We start from the raw sequence: 12,472 nt of genomic DNA, 5'->3' as shown, positions 1-12,472 counted from the left end.
AAATAATTGCACACTCACATTCACTCCAAAACTATTAGTGTTTGAAATAGTCTGCCAGTAGGTGTTCTTCTCTCGAGCATTTGGCTTAGACCAAACTTGAACCTATGACCTTGAGAAAATCCACAATCCAGAAATACCGAGCTATATAGCATCTGCAGGCACTTGCATTGTGTCACTGGGATATGTTCTCTTGCCCCACATTGCTTAACCATGAGTTTAACAAGATCTGTGAGGACTCAAAGGTATATCACTGCTGGATTATCACATGCAGAGAGATACAGAATGTAAACAGCTGTATGCCTGTTATAAAGTATGTAATTTTAAAAATTGCTCACCCACACTAGATGAGCCCAACTTATTTTTCCTCAATAGGTGATTATTATGAACAAACTACCAGTTCCCCTATTTTAATAGGGGGTCAAGGACATGGAAAAATGCAACAATTCCATCATTTCTCCTTCCTTAAATAGGGCTACTTATTACAGTGCCTCCAACGTCTCTATAAAGACAGACTTCGCTGGATTATCACTGGTACTCAGTGGTCTGTTTACATGCTATGAGAGGCCCCACATCTAAAATACGAAACTGTGGTTATAGGAAAAAGCACAAACACTTTGCACAGAACATTTAATGTGGAAAGGTTTGTATCATTATTTCTTTTAAATCACTTACTTGACTGGAAAGACTAAGAATGGATACAATCTCCTTTCCAAAAGGAGAATTGTACCTAAAAGCATAGGCATGTTCCAGAAAGGGAGCACATTGTGTCATCAATAAACATAAAGTACAATTCATCTCATTTACTACTGTAAGATTGTCTTCATTATCTCGATAGTGTAGTTACTCTGCTGTTTAGTTAATGGCAGTCATTTTATAACATTGGCATCAAACTTTGGAAGGCATTTCTACTTGTAATGGGAGTGAGAGAGTTAAAATACTCAGTGTATCACAGCAGTATTCTGATATCACACAATTTCAAGGAGCTGTGTGTGGGCATGTGCACAATCATACGAAATGTACAGGAAATCACAGTACGAGATGCCTAGTTATGAAAAACCTCTGATAATTAATAGTTTACCATTTCTCTTTTGGGAGCACCCTATCCATGCAATATGTGTAGTATGAATTCAGAAACTGGCAAAACAGGGCAATAAACAGACAGGATGCGTTGAAAGACTGCTGACAGACAGCATAAGGTTTATCAGATGAACACAGACAGAGAGAACATGTTGCTTACCTGTTATGCTTTCTTAAGAATGAGAATTGTTGCCGATGGTGAAGATGGTGATGCTGACCTTGGGAGCTGTGTAGCACTGCTGTCGGCCACAGGCAGGTAAAGAACAGAAGCTTAATGACCAGGACCATCTCTTCCAAAGATAAATGCACCTGATCAGCCAATCCACCTTGCTGACTTTTTATTTTTAGTGTTTTTACTGTTTAGAAACAGCATATCATACAAAGGATACACGCGAAGAAAGGCATTACTGAAGAAAGAAAACAGTGGCATCCCAGTTCTGATGCCCTCGCTGAGTTCCCCTCATCTTTTGGCAAAACATAAAAATTCCTTAAGCTCTACATCCCTGCAGCATCTGCTGTCAAATCAGAAGCACCTTACTTTTAGAAATGTAGTAAATACAGCACTTTGTTTTGCCGGGCTGCAGTCTGATCCATTGCTTCCACTCTTTCAGCACAGGAGCATATTTGAATTCTCCATCACCCGCTCAGTAACCTCTTCAACATAGCCTGTGCAGGCAAAGTGATGTCAAACATTTAATCCCCCTTAAATCCCACACAAAACCATACAAAAATCTGCTTTAATGACAAAGGTCTCTAAATTAATCTTTCTTTCTATGTATGTGTGTATCTGCTCAAAATAATTTTCTGTAAAGATCAAGCTCGTTCATTAACTGGCTACATTGCATTGTCCTCCCAACCATTAACATCATTTCTGATTCTGTGATCTGTAGTATAAAGCAATTTGTCTCTAAGTACAGAATGGATAATGTTATGAAAAAAGTCCAACTTACATGTGAAGTCTCATTTCAATATTTCAATACTCCTGATTAACACTGGGAAATACTGACAATCTTTTTTTTTTTTTTTTTTCCCCACTAAGCTCTGCAGCTATTTAATTTATCCTAAACGTATAAAGTGCGTGCATGCCTAAATATCCCTACACCACCCCTAATGTTATCTTAATTTCATTTAGCCTGCTCTGTCCGTTCAGTGGCAAATTGAATTGCAAAACATTTTATTAATAAAATGCTGCTTAGGCATTAATTTCAGGTGCCTATTTCTCCAATTAAGGGTGATAAGATCTCCTGTGGATTTAGAACTGGGCAATAGCTAATGCACCTTCTTAGCTGACAAAGCCAATATATCCTTTTAAGACTAAGTTCAGTAAATACCAAAACTGTCAGCGTATGTTTATTGTTCTTCACCTAGTAAGTGAGAGAGAAGAGACTGAAAATTAGAGAGGTGGAAATCCCTAACCCCCATCTAAAAGAGGTAGAAGTAATGCAGGTCTCCTTTCAGCAGGCTTCTTCCTGAGTCAGACAAACAAACAGGGAAATAAAAAACCCACCCACTACTTTATCTGCTGAGACTGTTAACATCAAAGCATAACAGGATAATCATTTTGTGATGTAGGCATCTGCCTACTTACAAGTCCCCTGTGAGTCTCAACTAAATCTATTTGGCCCAAGAAATAACCATCATCAGATGCAATTATTTCCAGGAGGAGATTACCTGCTAATTCCTGATGAATTTTCCATGTGGAGTTGAAGAGCTATCTTCCTGTGACTAGAAAGAAAAAGAAAGAAAATTTTCCTTCCCAATCAGTACAAAAACTGAACAGTGTTTGATTAGATTAAAGGTCTCCAACACTATTACCCCTCGCACTCTTCACTGTTCATGTTGCAGTCCTTTCTTGCTCAGCAATCCCAGAGAAGATTATTTGTAGCCTGACGTGGGGTTAGCCAGATAGTGTTTCCAACAGCTCTTAGTGGATCTCCAGGGTAGATTTTCTGGAGAAGGTAAACATATGCCAAAATATATAACACCTTTAACAGGCTCTATTCATTTGTACTGTTGTCTAGGGGGAAAAGGAAAATTCAATAATAACTCTAATGAGAATTCATTCCAGGTAGAGAAAACACTTGGAAACAATACTTGTTTCCAAGCCTATCTGGTTAAGCTGTCCAGTCTCATCCAGCCTACATATATCTAAGTATCAGAGTATCTGATGAATTCACCTAAGAGAAAACATCCAAGAGCCTTGAGTCCTCAGCTTCCCCTGCCCAATCACAGGCATTACAGTAGCAGCTACAGTAGCAAACCAGATTAAAAAAAACTAACTGCACTGCAACTTGTGTCGCAAAGGTGTTGTGGCATGTTCTGCACACTCTTCAGTATTAATTCTTTGCCAACCATTTACCTCAACTACAAAGGACTAACAATATGTATGTGCTGTCTTCCCTGGAAGTAATAATCATCCACATTGCTTCCAGAGACTCTGGGAAAAGTCCTATTGTAGAGTTTAACATCACCTCCATCTGAAACTGGTAGCTATTATCCTCACTAAGCATGATGGAGGAAGGAGACAAAAAGTTCCATGGAGGATTTCCAAAACAGAGATATTTCCAGAAATTAATTCTGTCTAGCCCCCACGCATCAAGCCCTCAGGAGAGGCTCCTGCAAAGTGAAAGGGTGAATGCTTCCTTCCATTAATGGATGTGTAATAACAGTAAGAGCAACTAGATGTCACTCACAGCAACAGGATTTTTTCATACTAGAATTGTTTTCATTTTCTCTGGGCAAGAGAGCACTACACAGAGCAGGTTATATCATTATAAATTACCATTAAGAAAACAAGTTACTCTCTTATGCATTTACCAGTAACCAACTCCAAAAGGATGCTGCTTTGCAGAAGAATAAGGACAATAGACTTTGCTTATTTTGGACAATTTCTTATCAGCTCATTGTTAGAACATTGCCTCCTTGCTACTACTGCAATATTTCTTTAAAATTATCCCTTCTCTATAGCATATGAAATGCTTGCAATGTTTATCTTTTGAGGACAAATCCACTACGTGGTAACAGTGCTTAAGTTCATTAGAACAGCTTCCAAACAACCAAGTGAAGGAAATGAAGGTAAGTACACTACCACATATTGAAAAATGATGTGCCTCCTTTTAATAAGCAAAATTATATGCAGTTTCAGGTAATTTCAGTCTGGAACTAGAGACCACCGTCCTCTGGAGAATACAAAGCAGAGCAAATTGGCAACAGCTATTACCAAAACATGAGCAGAAAAAACACCAGGGAGGTAGAGACATTTCAAGGGCCTGTATTTTCCAGGAAATCTAAGCACATCTGAAGTCCATTCTAAACAATAGGAACAGAAACAACATAGCATGTCAGCACTCAAATCCTGCAAATTAGCTGCACAAGGCATAGAAGAAATACAATGTAGAACCTGGAATGCATTTTTGATTCTCCTAGTAAGAGAATGAAATACAAGGACAATGTATTCTTAGGAGTTTCTTGAAAGGTGTGGGTTTCTAATACACATTTAAAAAGCAGAAGGGACGAAGGATATCACAAACAACCGGCAAAATATATAAAGCAGGTTACCAGAGCTGTCAGTGTGAGAGTTTGAATGCAGTACTGCAGAACAAGAATAGGCAGCATTCTGTTTTTCTATGGTAACAGGCCCAGTGCATAGCACTTACCATTCATACTGTGGTCCCCTGCAGATATGCAAGAGTCAGAATTAAGAACACTGCTTATATCAATACAGATGATGCACCAACTTGTGAGAATAAGGTGCCCATTCTCAGTTCTTAACAAGATGAAGTGAGAGAACAGTAGAGCCTGAGCATTACGAATCCACCTTACAGAGCCCAGAATGGATGAAGCACTTCACTTAACATTTGCAGTGATACACAGCTCTTACGATCCTGTTCTTTACGAAGTATTTTGGTAGGGTGGCAAATGCACATTCATCACTGTCCTGAGTCTGAGGTAATAAACTGCATACTGAAGGACTGCAAAGGACCAAAACGGGAAAAAAAAACAAGAACAAGAAATCCACAAATGCAGCAAAACCCACATCCCATCTCAAAACCGGTACAAGACTTTTGCACAGTTAAACTCCACGGATTTACAACTAGCTTACACAGAACTACCAGCTACTGCTCAAACCCTGCCCTGCCCTCCATCCTTGCAGTGCACTGCAACTTGCTGGCTTGCTTTCCTTTTCCTTTTTTATGTAAAATTCTAGCATCACAAGTTCAAATTTCTTGTGAAATTATGATTCCAAGCATACTGTCTCATACGTTTCAGTATTCCACTGTCTATGAAATTCTCATATCATCACACAGAGTATTCCCGGCATCAGGCACAGCCTATGGTGAAGTAAGCCTATCTGTAAATGCACAATCACCAGAGACAGTCTACACACACATATCATCCAGATCCAGATTGAGCCCGGGGATCTGGTCTCAGTTCTGACACTCTGCAAAGTCTGGCTCATCTCAAAGCTACTTTAGGATGTTAAACATACAGTCTTAAGCATGTTTACGCAAGAATTTTCTGTTCTGACCACTTGTCTACCCACAGACCTGCAGGCACTATTCCAGCTCCCCAAATGTTTGCATTAATAGCAGAACTAAACCTCAAATCTGCAATTTAAACTCTAGAATTGCAATTGGAAATGACATTAACTCAGAAATAACTGAGAGAAATACAACAAAATGTTTGGCTTCCAGTTGGCTTCATTGGCATCTGAATGGCCAACACATCTTAAAATAAGAAAGTATTCCGAGAAACATACAAAGCTAGCGTATACGCAAAAATTCTGGTGAAAGATAAAATCCTGCACATCAAGTGTAACTTCAGCACTCTGCTTTTTCTTCTCATGAGTGAACATTCAGCTGTCATGGCTCATCAAGAGAAAGTGCAGCTCATTAAAAAGTAAAGGACAGCTAAACAATTGCCTATATTTCTCTGACTCTTTGCACTCTAATTTTTCAGTTTCTAAATAGAGAATTCTTTCTTTTTTGCCATTCTGCCCCCAACAGACCAATCAATTAATTAATTTAGTCCCCAAATCTCTTTACTGAGCTTTTACAGCAGCAATTCTGAAAGTAAAATTATCAGTTTTATTGACTCTTGTTAAGGAACAGTGTGTGTCTTGAAGGAGAAGAAACAAGCAGCCACATTCACCCTGGATATACACTTACAAACTCACTGGTTCAACGGCAGAAAACAAGGCATTAATGCAACTGTTTTGCCTTTGCACAGCTCCACGTTAATCACAGGTGCTGCATACAGCTATAGTTCTCCTGCATTCATGCCCACCTGCTCTCAGCAAGAGTTTTGAGAGTGCTTATTTATGCCTGCAGAACACATCTCTTTAAAATTCTCAGCATCTTTTACAAATAAAGGAAGGTCAAGAGGGAGCCCGTAAGGCCGAGTAACTCACAGAAAATAGGAATAAACTAGTTTGCCATCTGTACAGCCTGAATATGGTGCTTCAATACGAAAAGCAGTATCTACTGCATGCAACTGTTTTCTTTCTTTATTCCATGGCAGTTTGGCAAATACCAGCATGTCTCAGAGGTACTTCACAGTTAGATCCTAATTGCTATCTGAAGCTTGTTTAGCTCATCTTTCTCCACAGACTGCAACAATACAAGGCAGCAACTGCATTTGCCCTCTTCTTGCTGCCAGCCTGAAGTTCACTAAGCACTTCTACAGCGGGATCTCAGAACACACCTGATTTGTTGCCCAGGAGTTAACCATATCTCAGATGGGAATCAGTTTATAAAATACATTGCATCTCCGCTTAATTCCCCTTGCTGTCACTTGTGAACATGAGGAGAGATAAAAGCACGTTGAACAGTGGAAAATATGTGCCTCTCAGCTTCAGCACTGCAAACTTTTCTCATTTTTGCAGCCAAAACAGAGACAGATTTATTTATCGATTAAAGTCTGATCACTGTTGGACACAAAAGAGCTTCGGAAGCCATCAGGCACAACTCTGTTTTCCAGCCTTTCTTTTCCCGTTGGTAACTCCCAGAGAAACAGATGCTCAGATCACAAAGCAGGTGCTCGTTTCAAAGCGGGCGGCCAAATTTAACTCACCAAATTTAGATTTTTCTAAGGTCTGGCTCCACGGAAGCGCCCTCGGGCTGCCAGCGCCACGCCACGCGCAGCACCGAGATGGCGGCTGCGCGGGAACGGCTGCTCCCAAAGGCCGCGAGGTGGCAGCGCTGCCCGCACTGACTCGCTCACCTCCTGTCTTCCGCCCGCAGGTGTGAGGCGGCGGCCAAGGAGGCTTCTTCCCACCTTTCCCCTCAGCCCCCTTGAGACAGTGGGGCCCTGAGGCTTCGCGGCCGGGGGCAGGGAGCCCCTTCTACGCGGCTCGCCGTGCTTCCACAGCCATCCACCAGCACAACGGGTGGAGGAAGACATTAAAAATGAGAGGGGTGGGGGCGAGAATAGATAGCCAGTGCGGCTTTCAGCAGTCCTGAGGAAGACGGCCCTCATCCAGGGGACGGCTTGAGGCAAAGCCTAGCAGGCAGATGGAGCTGGAAATTTGCAGGATGTACAAACTTTGCTAGACCCTACTATGTTGCACTGTACAAATGATGATCAGAATTTAAGTAAAGGTAGCAGCTTCATAAAGATGGGCTTCAGTCAGAGCAGTGGGAAGTAAGAACACCAGGAAAAGTTGAAGAAATTACAGAATCACCGAACTGTGGGGGACCTCTGGAGATCATCCAGTCCAACCCCCTGCTGAAGCAGCTCCCTACAGCAGGTTGCACAGGAAAGCATCCAGGTGGGTCTTGAATATCTCCAGAGGAGGAGACTGCACCACCTCTCTGCGCAGCCTGTACCAGGGCTCTGTCACTCTCACAGTGAAGAAGTTCTTCCTCGTGATTGTATGGAGCTTCCTGTGTTCCAGTCTGTGCCCACTGTCCCTTGTTCTTCCATTGCATCCCACCAAACAGGGCCTGGCCCCATCCACTTGACTGCCATCCTTTAAATAGTAATGAACAGTGAGGAGATCCTCTCTCAGCCTCTCCAGACTGAAGAGTTCCAGGTCTATCAGCCTTTCCTCATACAGGAGATTCTGTAGGCCCTTTTACTAAATACATTAGTTAAAAAAATAAAAAAAAAAAAATAAAAATAAAAAAAAAAAACCTATTACTTTTACTAGAAAAAAAAAAAACTATTACTATTAAAAAAATTACTACATAATTACCTGATGTAGGTTAAGAATACTTTAGGTAGTGACAAGATACAGAAGGAGCCTGCTCAGAAGTGATACTCTCCTTCCAGAAATTCCTGCCTGCAAAGACTGTGTGGAGCACTGGCATCCACCACCTGCTGCAGGGAGCTTCACAGCAGAGCTGCCCAGTGTGAGGATAAACACCTCTTCATACCTGCCTTGAGCCTGCCATTGACCGCAGTTTTTATTATCATTCTTTGGTGCTTTCTCTGCATAGTTTTTTTGTTTTGTTTTCATTCCCTTGTGATTGCTCAGCAGGAGGTCTCCTTGTAATCTGCATGGCCCATAGGGGGACATAGGCTTCAGTACAGAAACTGGTTTGAGCTATTGGGCCCTATTGTATACCTCACCACAGATAGTGCTCTCTACTATCATATAGCCCCTGCAAGGTGACGTGAGGTGGCAAGTCATCAGTGCTGACTGCTGTGACCTGATGCAGGTGGCATGATGAATGGCAAGAAGGCAAATAGGCTTCTTACATCTCACATTCTTTTCTCAATTTTAATCTGATCCCTTTAGCAAAAGGCATTTTTACAACCTCAGCATATAGCCTACATTTGTCACCAATTTTACCAGGAGTGTCAAAATAAATTGTGGAAATAAACACCACAGGTTAGCTGATGTGGAAATAATTTGGGGAACAATGTCATAGGCATTTTGCTCCCAGACTTCAAAAGTTGTCAAGCACAAAAATTCAGGATGACTTGAAGACAGTTGATTTTAAATAGCAGTCGTGAGCTACTGTTTACTTGCCTTCTGTTTTCTTAGTCTTGAGTGGTCACATTTAAAAGCTTTTCCAGTAACAAGAAACATACTTTTATTTTACAGGGAATGTGGTTCTGCCACGTATTACATTACACTGTATTCTATATCCATGTTCAGGAAAATGCCACAGAGAGAAAAGTGATAAATTTGTTAGATATAGCTGTGGGAGTCAGTCTGTGGTGTGCAGACTTGAAGAATAGGAAGAGAAGAACAGATTATGCTTGGGAAATGCAGAGATAATTTGGCACCCTGTGATGGCAGGAGTATAGTTAATATTGTGTGGATGGGGTAATGTACGTGCCGACTCGTACGTGAGAGATTTCCAGAAGTGTAAGATAACTGAGACTCAACTCCGAGTCCATGTCAAGTATTAGGTCAATTTTTAGTGACAGTGGATTTATGTCTCTTTCTGAATAAACACTGAGTTGATTAAAACCTGTAGCAAGTATTGGGTTTCACAGGCTCAGGAACAGAGCGTGCAAGACTTGTAGAATTCTCTCCAGTATTTCTGAAGTTTTTTTTTTTTCTTTTTTCCTTTCTGTAGCAAAGGAGCTTCACTCAGCACATGAAGTGCAACGTGCAGCTGCTATAAATGCATATAACTGTGTAACTCACTCTGAAGAGTGTGACCCTCCCAAAGCAGGAGGCATCGCTGAGCCGCAGTGCAGGAACTCTGATCACACCCAGGCTTCCAGTGTTGCACCCTCTATCAGCACACCGCAGCTCCCAGCCCCACAGACTTTTCCCAAATATGCCACACCTGTGTGATCTGATGATGTCTGTATGGATTTCTCCCACCAATGGTGTTACTGAGGGATTGCCTTCATTATAATTATTTTTTAATCACCCCAAAAATCGGTATGGCAGCATCTGTTGTTGCATCATGAGTCTCTTCCCACTGCAAGAGAGAACTGAATGAGGGGTAAAGAGCCTAGGGCTGTGAAATTATATTTTGTGGAATGTTAAGGAAAAATAAATAGATTCTGATTTTTTTACTGAAAATCTATTTCTCTCCTTTCTGCTTTTCACAAGGCTTCTTTTACCTCTTCCTTTTTCAGGCTGCATATCAAGGAGCTCAGCAATAGCAAAAATAAAAATAAAAAAATTGTGTAGAAGATACAGAGTCCAGCATGTCATGATTCAGTGCAACAGAGAGACAATTATAAAATCCTCTGCTTTCTGCTGCCTGCAGCGTTTCCAGCGTTTTGTAAGTAAAGCTATTTGAAAAGCTATTTTCTGTACTACAGCATTAAATGAGCAAAAAATACTTTGTATTTTTCATCGTATTTATAGTTGAAAGCTTGAATATCCACTTCTTGTTGTGTAGTTTCCACCCCTTCCATGTCAACACCCTGATCACAGAAGATCTTAATTCCAACCTGTACGAAACCCATGTAAAATTATATATTAATATCAATATAACTGCTCCTGCAGGAGCAAGGTAGACAGATCTATCATTACTGCTGAATAATTTTCCTTGTTAAACAGCAGATAAGCAATGCTCTGATACCACACCATATCCACAGGAGGAAAATGTAGGATTTAGAAAGACTGTGCCTAGTCATTCAGAATCAGACTGAAAGTGCAGCTATACAAACTGAAGTAAAAAGAAATCATGAAGCTTAACGCTGATTGGCAACAATTCACGTTTCTTTTTACACTTGGAAAATCCTCCTTGCCTTAAGTTTTCTCATAGGGATGCATATTTTCATGTGTTTTTATAGAACCTTTTACTTTTATCATCTTTTCTTGCTCAGAACAGCTAGTCAATTAGAGGCTGTAAGTGTCAGCAAATATACTAATACACACTCCCAAATATATTAAAAATTTACATAAGAATGTTGTTATTTGCATTGTCATCACTGAAAATGATGTGTTTTTGTTACATTGGAAAATCCTTCTAAAATCTTACACGAAAGGAAGGACTGAATCCTACCTTAATATAGCCAACAATTAGAATTCAAATGGAAAGTATAGGTCAGGATGCAGCAACAATCACATTGAAGTAAAAGCTCGTGAATCATCTGCATGCTGCTCATTGAGTGTAAAAACATTATCTATATATGCATATATAAACTGAAGTTAGAGTAATTATTCTTGTAAAAATCCCAGAGGAAAAACAAGGAATCACAAAATATCCATTTTATCATTTCTAGTGGGGAAAAGACTTTAAAATACTTGAAAAGTATCAAAGGTTTTGGTCACCAGCTTCCCTTTCACCATGAATGTAAGATTCCACTTTCCATTTTAAAAAGCTCAGTTGACAGAACAGCACACGATAAGATAAAGGCAAATGCAAACACAGCTCATCTAAACAGCTGCCTGCATATATGCCCAGTGTGATTAAACATGGCAAGCCTAACCCAGTTCCCTTTTTTTTTTTTTTTTTTTTTTAAGTACCACATCTTAGAGATAAAACACAGCAGTTCTCAACATTCATTGGATTAGAAGACAGCAAGTGATCTTTGTCAGGTCCTCACACGCCCTTGAATATATGATTTTTTTTTTTCTTAATGAAAATGACTTTCTTAGTAAAGGACGATTTCTAAAGAGAATCAAGGAGCAGCAGATAAAGATCCTAAGGATGGGTGCAAAAAAATGACGGTCTCAGTTCAAAAACACATGTAGTATAAGGCAGAATCTTTAAATCACAGCACAGCCTCTCATCATGATTTGCAGCCGCAGGAAATTAAAGAGCTAAAATTGAAGCAGACAGGCAGAGCTAAGCATAGTGCTGCCTGCAGCACATTATTTCCTCAGTGTCATTATGTATGGGCCTATGAAACTTGCAGTCCACTCATCTGTAGGTCTTCTAGCAGCTTACAGACTGACAGCCTGAAGGTACTTTGATACTGCAGATTCTGAAACACAGAGCTTCATGAGCTGTCAGCAAAGGTGGTTACCAGGAGCAATCTGACAGCTCTGGTAGAGACATCTGTATAGGCAAAGAAGTAGAAATTAGCTGCCATCAAGCTCCTTACCACTGTGGTTGGGCTGTCACCACATCCTTGCTGCTGAAACTCCTGGGATAGCATCTCATGGACCAAAGACCATGCAGAAATTGTTGGCCAGTAGTTAGAATGGTTTGAGAAGGGGAAACCGATTTCCCTGATCTTGCTTCCTGTCTTAAATAAGCTCACAGTTAAAGTCAACACACATTGTGGGTATTTATTTGCCTCCATCCAGTACCTAGACAGAAATTAATTATATTTCTACTTCTATCTCATGTTATGCCTCCAGCGGTGTTTAAGAGTTACAGAAAGATGCTCTTATTTTTATTCAAATACAGAAAAGACTTCTTTCTCAAAAAGGAGAAGACTTTGCTGGAAGTTAATTAGAAAATCCGTTTTGTTTTTAAATTTGGAATGGAATGGAATGGAATGGAATGGAATGGAATGGAATGGAATG

General features: G+C 40.3%; 1 protein-coding gene across 7 annotated transcripts in view; it reads right to left on the bottom strand.

The window, feature by feature from the left end:
• Positions 1–12,472, bottom strand: part of GABRR3 (gamma-aminobutyric acid type A receptor subunit rho3) — a 51,434-nt gene that overhangs the window by 27,281 nt on the left and 11,681 nt on the right. For 2 of the 7 annotated variants that reach the window (XM_042866529.1, XM_042866530.1), the window contains 2 exons: positions 2,749–2,802; positions 1,238–1,743 (listed from right to left, as the gene is read on the bottom strand). In XM_042866529.1, the coding sequence (XP_042722463.1) occupies positions 1,238–1,365 (128 nt within the window). In that variant the 5' untranslated portion in view covers positions 1,366–1,743; positions 2,749–2,802. Of the gene's footprint in view, positions 1–1,237; positions 1,744–2,748; positions 2,803–2,892; positions 3,027–12,472 lie in introns of those variants that run through there. The other 5 variants (XM_042866528.1, XM_042866527.1, XM_042866533.1 and 2 more) reach the window with 5 other exon arrangements.

This window comes from Lagopus leucura, unplaced genomic scaffold (genome assembly GCF_019238085.1).
Source record: "Lagopus leucura isolate 7727_CA_CO unplaced genomic scaffold, USGS_WTPT01 Super-Scaffold_100001, whole genome shotgun sequence".
In the NCBI taxonomy this organism is placed as follows: Eukaryota; Metazoa; Chordata; class Aves; order Galliformes; family Phasianidae; genus Lagopus; species Lagopus leucura.
This window is presented reverse-complemented; position numbering and strand designations above follow the sequence as displayed.